This window comes from Mesitornis unicolor, unplaced genomic scaffold, assembly GCF_000695765.1.
Source record: "Mesitornis unicolor isolate BGI_N332 unplaced genomic scaffold, ASM69576v1 scaffold3919, whole genome shotgun sequence".
NCBI lineage: Eukaryota > Metazoa > Chordata > Aves > Mesitornithiformes > Mesitornithidae > Mesitornis > Mesitornis unicolor.
Genome location: NW_010206396.1, coordinates 1,489 through 8,843, shown reverse-complemented (window position 1 = coordinate 8,843; position 7,355 = coordinate 1,489). Strand labels below are relative to the sequence as shown.

At 38.2% G+C, this 7,355-nt stretch overlaps 1 protein-coding gene across 1 annotated transcript; it reads left to right on the top strand.

The window, feature by feature from the left end:
• Positions 1-1,511: 1,511 nt before the first annotated feature.
• LY96 (lymphocyte antigen 96) lies at positions 1,512-6,853 on the top strand (the record flags this gene model as incomplete). The annotated part of the gene is made up of 4 exons (XM_010191722.1): positions 1,512-1,601; positions 3,584-3,712; positions 4,663-4,715; positions 6,752-6,853. Coding segments are annotated over 4 exons (374 nt in total), but the record flags the coding sequence as incomplete, so codon positions are not given.
• Positions 6,854-7,355: the final 502 nt, after the last annotated feature.

Here is a 7,355-nt window from a genome sequence, read left to right as displayed (position 1 = left end):
GAAGATATATATTAGAAGATAAGGGATTTAAATTTGTTTTTTCAAGTACTGTATTGTATAAATTATCAACATTAATTTAACCAATATATTAAAATGAAAAGTTTTAAGTATATGAAAAAAGGGGAACTGCGATATTCTGCCATGCTGGAGGATCAGTCAGGCTCTGGGACAACGTAGCGTGTCCCTTCTTGTTGTGCCTGTGTTGCAGGCCACTGGATCTGTGTAGTTCACTGAGTTTTTGGGTCGATTCTGCAACAACCTGGCACCTCCCTTGTGTCTGTGTTGAACCAGTTCAGGGTGTTGCTGTGGACTCAGTGGCCAGAAGGTGAGCTTTTGAGGAGATATTTCACAAGGAAAGGCCCATATCTTGTGAAAGTCTGAGTGCATTACAAGTGCATATCATGTGTGAAATAGCTATGTTAACTAAGGCAGAAGAGGGATATTTATTTTGGGTACTTTGCTTTACGTTAATGCTCATGTTAAAAACTTAACATGGATAAAAGTGGCAGTATTTAAGCTTGCAAACCAAACCTTTGAGACCATGGTGAGTTTTGTTCACCCCTTTTTTCCATTGTAATTTCCCATGTGTATTTGTATCCGAGATGAGAAGCTGACTGCTGGTTGCCAACGGCCAGACAGTTTCCCTTTGCACACCCCTCACTTTAATCCCCGAAACACAAATTGTCACGCTGCCGTCATCACCCTGCCATCCTGTTTGCTCTCCTAGATTAGCCGTGGGAGCACCCCTTAGCCCCCTGCCTCCAGGTCTGTGGCAAGTAGGGTGCTCCTGCAGTGAAAGCACATCAGGGAGAGCAGAAGCAAGCCAAATTGAGCAGACTTCTTTCCTAAAATAAAAATATGGGCTGGAAATCCTTCCAAAGGCTGTCATGGAATATTTTTTTTTAATTGAAATATCAGCTAATGGGCTTTAAATTTGATGGGATATCAGTTGTATGATGCTTTATCATGCTGCATCTGGCACTGTGCATGGGGCAAGGCTAGGTGGGGCACTCACAAAGCAAATCTACTTGAAGGCTCATCTACATTATCCTGGAAAATGTACTGGTACATTGAAAGCATATTTAGCTGTTGTCAGCAAGTTTATCTCGATTCTGTGGTTAGCATAAGTAGGGATATTTTCAGCAGAGGATCATGCTGGGTAATAAAAAGTTTGTATAACTTCAAAAGAGAAATAAAGGTACTTTGGCCTCTAAGTGTTTGCGTGCAAAAAATCATCAACTCAACAGTTGACTTTCCTAGTACTTAATCTCAAAGAAATGCAGTATTATTTTTGTCTTCTAAGCATGTAGATAATGAAAAATACTGTTTTAAGAATATATTTAATGTTTGCAATGGATATATATTTGAAAACTTTATAGTATATACCTTATATAAAATAAAATTTTAAATGTATTTGAGTTTATTGTAAGCACACATATCTGCATTCTTTAATTATTTTCCTGGAGAAGTTTGTTCACACTAACAATACAAAATACTTTTTTATCCTGTAGATTCTGCAGTTCATGATTTTATGTTTAATCTGACACCTTGCAACATCATGAACAAATCCACCTGGAAGGTTGCTCTTACTTGGATTCCAAGTGAGTTCCTCTTGCCTAGACAGTTATATTCTACAAATGTGAAAAAATGAATACAAGCAAAAAGCTGATGCTTTATCCTAAACGCTGAATTATTGGGTTGGCCAAAAAGTAATTTACACTCTTTTTCTGGGTAAATGAAAGGCGAGTTTTTCATGGGAAATAAAAACTATATTCAACAACATATTGTCCATTTTGTTCCATTATCTTTTGCCATCTTTCAGGCAACTTCATGATTCTGTGCTCAAAAAATTTCTTATATTTTTTGGCAAAAACCAGTTCCAAGAATGATTTAATATCCTCATCAGCAGTGAAGGTTTACCATTCAAGGTGTTTTGTAAAGAATGAAACAAATGGCAGTCTGATGGTGCCAGGTCTGACAAATATGCTGGATGTGGTAATGCATCCCAACCAAGCTGCAACAATTTTTGACGAGTGACCGAACTTATACATAGTCTAATGTTATCATGGATAAACACAACACCTTTGCGATTCACCAGTTCTGGACATTTCTGTTCGATGGCATCATTTAATTTATCCAGCTGATGACAGTACACATCTGAATTAATGGTTTGGTTCCTTGGAAGCAATGCAAAGTACACAATTCCTTTGAAATCCCACCAGACTGACAGCATCACATTCCTGTGGTGAATATCTGCTTTTGAAGTGCTTTGAGCTGGTTCATCATGCTTGCTTGATGAACTTTTTCATTCATCATTGTTGTAGATGGTCCATTTGCTATTGCCTGTTCTCATATGTTTCAAAAATGGATCATTTTCCTCATGTTTCAAGAGAGAATCACAGATGTCAACGTGCTTAATGAGATGAATATCTTTGAGCTTATGTGGTACTCAAATATCGAGCTTCCTAACACATCCAAGTTGGTTTTAATCATTTTCAGGGTTCAATTTCAATATGTTAAGATTATTTGCAACCTCTTGTGTTGTTAAAAGCCGATTGGATTTGATCAATGCCTTTATTTTGTCGTTACCAACTTCAATTGGCCTTCCTGAGGGTGGTGCATTTTTAACATCAAAATATCCAGACCGAAATTTAGCAAACCAATTCTGACACTGTCATAGTTTTAAGGCATCTTCACCATACACATCACATAACTTTTTATGAGCTTGCACAGCATTTTTTTCAGAAGTAATAAAGCAGAATATGACCAAAAAATGTTCCTTTTGATTTTCCATTTTGAAATCAATGCCAAATAAATAATTATTAACAAAATTATGCACTTTCTTTTTCTAAAACAAGCTTGTCAGCTGTCAAGTTACATAATGAATTTGCGGTTTAAAAAGAAGATAGTTACATTTCAAGACATTTATGTCTATCTATTAAAAAAATTGCAATTACTTCTTGGCCAGCCCTATATTTAGAAGATCAGTTGCTGTGATTAAAAATTGAATAAATAAAGTATAGTGATGGATGAAAATGGCAATTTGTGGAAATAAGTGTGTTTGTGTTTTACTTGTCTGAGCAGTTGCCAGAGCTCTGCACGCTAACAGGAACTGTACATGCAAATCTGAGATCGTTTAGGTACATGTGCATTTTTTGGGAAGAAGCAGGCAAGCTTTTGCATCACACTAAAACAAAATCTAACTTTATGATATTATTCAGGACAGTTTGTTTGCAACACCTGCTTAAAACTACAGGTGTGAGATTTTTCTGAGTTCTCAACTCAGTATTTATTTAGGTTAGCTGTGCAGTTGAGTGAACTCTTATCTTTGCAGTGGAAATTGAAACAGATTTTGAAATTGTTCACACAAATATTTTGTAAGACTGATGCTTTTGTTAAAAAACAGCTTTGTTTTTTAAAAATAACATAGTTCTTCATATATGTATTTTTGTTAGTTTTGGGGGGAGGTTTTAAAAAAATCATATTTCAGAGAAAAATAGTTTTTATTTAAAGAGTGTGTCTGAACATATGTTTTACCCTTCCCACCAGCTACCTTTTTTCTTACCTACAATGTCTTAACTAGGAAGTGACATCACCTTTTTCAAGATCGTCTTCAAAGTCTGGTATGATGGTGCCAAAGCCTTACACTGGAAAGAAGTCCTTTGCAGTGGAGCCGACGATGAATATGCAGTGTGTGGAACACTGAAAGGAGGTCGGTATGGAAAATATATGGTGCTTTTCCCTTGCCTGGCAGGTTCCTTCCACAACAGGGTCATAACCCACCAGCCCTTTTCACCACTAAGCAGAATTATTAAAAGACTAATTGATCATCCTGTGCAGATAGATTTTTCTCTCTCCAATCTAGACCACTTTCCCTTGCTTGGCAGGCAGCAGACTTCAAAGCAGACAGGTCTCCAGTGCCAGAATCCTGCTAAAATAGAAAATTGCCAAATTCTATGCTTTAACATTCTTGTACTACAGTTTCTGCCTGTATAAATTAGGAATAGTAATAGTCTTTATCTCATTATGACACTTTTGTTATCAACATCTCTAAAATGACATGGAAAGACTACATTTGACTGGACTGCACACAAAAGTTGAGAGGAGCAAGGGACATTACTAATATCTAGAACAGAGTTTATTTAGAGAAGTGTCTGAATGGGATTTTAAAGAGATTCTCTACACCCATATATAATGCTCTTTTATTAGAGAAGAGTCAACCCTGTTGTAGGGGCTAACCAACATAAACATGTCACAGATTCAGATTCAGAGAAGTCAGGTAGGATGTTAGACTGAAGGTCAAAAAGGCCAGGAGGGCTGTCAAAATACGCAGTTCATGTTCCTTTCTCTTCAGCTCTCTTCAGTTATCATTCAGCTGTACTACTATTACAAGTTAAATTATTGGAGTTATCACAGTAAGATGTGTCTGTAGGAGAGGTTGCAGCAGCATTGTGGTTAATTTCTATTTTCTAACATGTGGTTTAGACAAATAGACAGAGCTCTGGAAAAAGAAACAGGTGAGGGCTTTATCCCTGGAAAAGCAAATGGCTTTGGTATTGCTGCTGAGAGATACACTATATTGCTTTGATGTTATTTAGGAGGTTTGATTGATGGCCTTATGATCAAGTAACCGTTTGTGTTATAATTATCTCTGTTTTACAGAAACAATTGCAACAGAATTTAACATTAAAGGTGCAAGAACAAAGTTTCCAAAGGTACTTTTCAGCATTTTACATAAAGAAATAACAATAGTAAAATAACATACTTACATGAATATATTTTCTGAAAAGCGATATTCACCCAAACTGTAGAAAACAGCAAAAGGAAATGTCAGAGAACTTTCTCATGCTTGAAGTGATGACTCCAGAATGGTAGCATCTCTGATATGCTAGATGTCCTTAGGTTTTTATTCTTCTATTATCCCTCCTTTATTTTATAAAAGAAAATACCAAAGACATCATTTAATGTCCCCTTAATAATTCCATTTTGTTTGGCAAGTTACTGTGTTTCCTTTTACCTGTTCAAGTAAATCCATCCATATTCTTTCTGCCCATTTCCTTCTTTATTTTTGTTTCTCTTCACATGCTGGTCTCTTCCTCCCTGAAACCCTTTTCAAAGATTTGAAGAAAGATAGCAACATCCAAAAGTAAAAACAATGCTCCAGCATTAAATCAGGAGCAGCACCAGTCCTCAGGTCAGCCCACTCTCATGAGCCACCTGAGCCTTCCCAAGACCCTAACATTAGCCTTACCTTCCCTGTTAGTCCCCACAAATGCCACTGAAGAGCTCCTACTGGCACAAAATCTCCAGCCTCCCCTTAACTCAAAGCTCATGGGCCTGTAACAGTGTTGAACTCCAGCCCAGCATCTTTTCTAGCCCCAGAGCTGGTAGTAGACAGGAACATCCTCCACCATAAGCAGTTCTCCTATAGGTGAGGTGCTTATGGTACACCTGAGATGTCCCAGTGGAACTCTGCCAGACCAGGAACTAACCTTAATCATAGCCTTTAAAGTAAACTGGAATCTTTTACAAGCCCCCGAGTCTGTACAGTCCTAAAAGCCCTTCAGCTCCTAAGTGCTTATCCCCAGTTTGCTATATCAGAAGAGGAAGGTGACAGGTGTCAAATAAGGTGGGGTAAGACCTGGGTTCAGTAGAGGCCACCAAGCTATCTTCTGAGCTGGTGTCTCTGTGTGAGGCTGTGAAGATGGGTAGCCATTTGAATTCAACAGCAAAACTTGGGTTGATGGATCAGGCTGCTGGATATGGATGAGCAAAATGGTGTCTTTGGAAGGAATGTTGAGATGGTGCCACAGCCAGTGTTACAGTCGTGGGCACTGTGAGAAAGTGTGACTGACTTAGAGCTGTGCTCATGGCTAAACTCCAGGCAAGCAGTATCCTGCTAGTCAGGGAGCAGATGCTCCATGCACGGAGGTGAGCTGGGCCCTGATAGCATGATTTAAGTAGGCAGCTTGAGACGTCACACTAGGAGTAGTGCTGGTCATACTTTGATCAGGGACCGAAGAATGACTACAGCACTTTTCTCACATGGGTCCTTCCTCCCACTCTCCTGTTTCCAGTATATTTCATCATTCATTGACAAACTCAGGAAAACCTTTTTGCCACAAAATAGTAGTATGGTGTTGCTTTATCTTACATCAACTAGACATTTGATATATTCACATTATGCATTCACTCTAAGTTGATGATTTTGGTAAGCACCACTGAGGCTGAATAACAGTTAAATATCCAGTAGGTGATTATAGTTGAAAACAAAAAGATGGACTGTCCAGGAAAACAAACTGTTACAAGACTGGCCAGAAACTGTGTGGTATGTAGCCTGGAGGGTTTCCCTAACTGACTGTAAAATACAGAAGTTGTTGTTGCAGTTACCTATGGTAGACATAGGGGTGTCAACTAATTTAATTTCCATTGGTGGAATCAGAAATGTTACTCAAGAGAACAGTCCTGGAAGGGGGAGCAAATGACTCCTTGGGTTGAGAGAGGACTCTGACAAATGCAAGCTGGACCACAGCCTACTCCTGTTCCTTAGTAATCTGGTCATGAGAAGAAAGCTGAGCAATATTTTTTCATGTACACATATATACGAATATCCTCATGATAACAGTCCCTGGTAGGAATCTTTCTTTTTACATCTTAAAAGAAATAACCAGAACCATCCCAAGTAGCTCCTTGGACAAAGGAGGGCAGCATTATGCAGTAATTTTCTTTTTTTTTCCTTGCTTGCTTTTAGGGCAATTATAACATTATTTTACAAGGATTCTCTGATGATTCTGAGAGTAATATGATTGTGTGCTTGAATTTCACCATGACAGTAAAACAAGACCCTTTCTGAATGCAACAGACGTTTCAAATAATTCCAAAGCATGAAGGTCCCTTCTGCAAGCAACTGGGGCCTGAGCTGCCAAAGGATAAGCACACTAATTTTCCTGAGGTAGAATACATCATGTACTGTCCGAAAAGCTATGTGATGGATAGTCTTAAACATTTATAGCACTGCTGTAATCAGATGCTCAACGTGCACAAAATCTCTGGGAATCAGACATCCTGATTCATCTGGAGAATAACTGGATGTCAGGCTGAGGACTGCATTTTGGTGCTGTGCCGTGAGTTATGAAAAAGCTGAATCCTTCAAGCTGTGCAGAACTAATACAAGAAGTTTTGAAATGCAAGAATCAGGAGTTTGCCCATACTCAACTTAAAATATAACACCATTTGAATCTGGGAATCCTGTTACGTTTTTTTTTCTTTTAACAATAAAACCTCTTTGTACAATCACTTTGAGAAATGTTTGTTTATTCTCCTGTTATTTTCTGATTATCTTTAGAGGTTTCCCA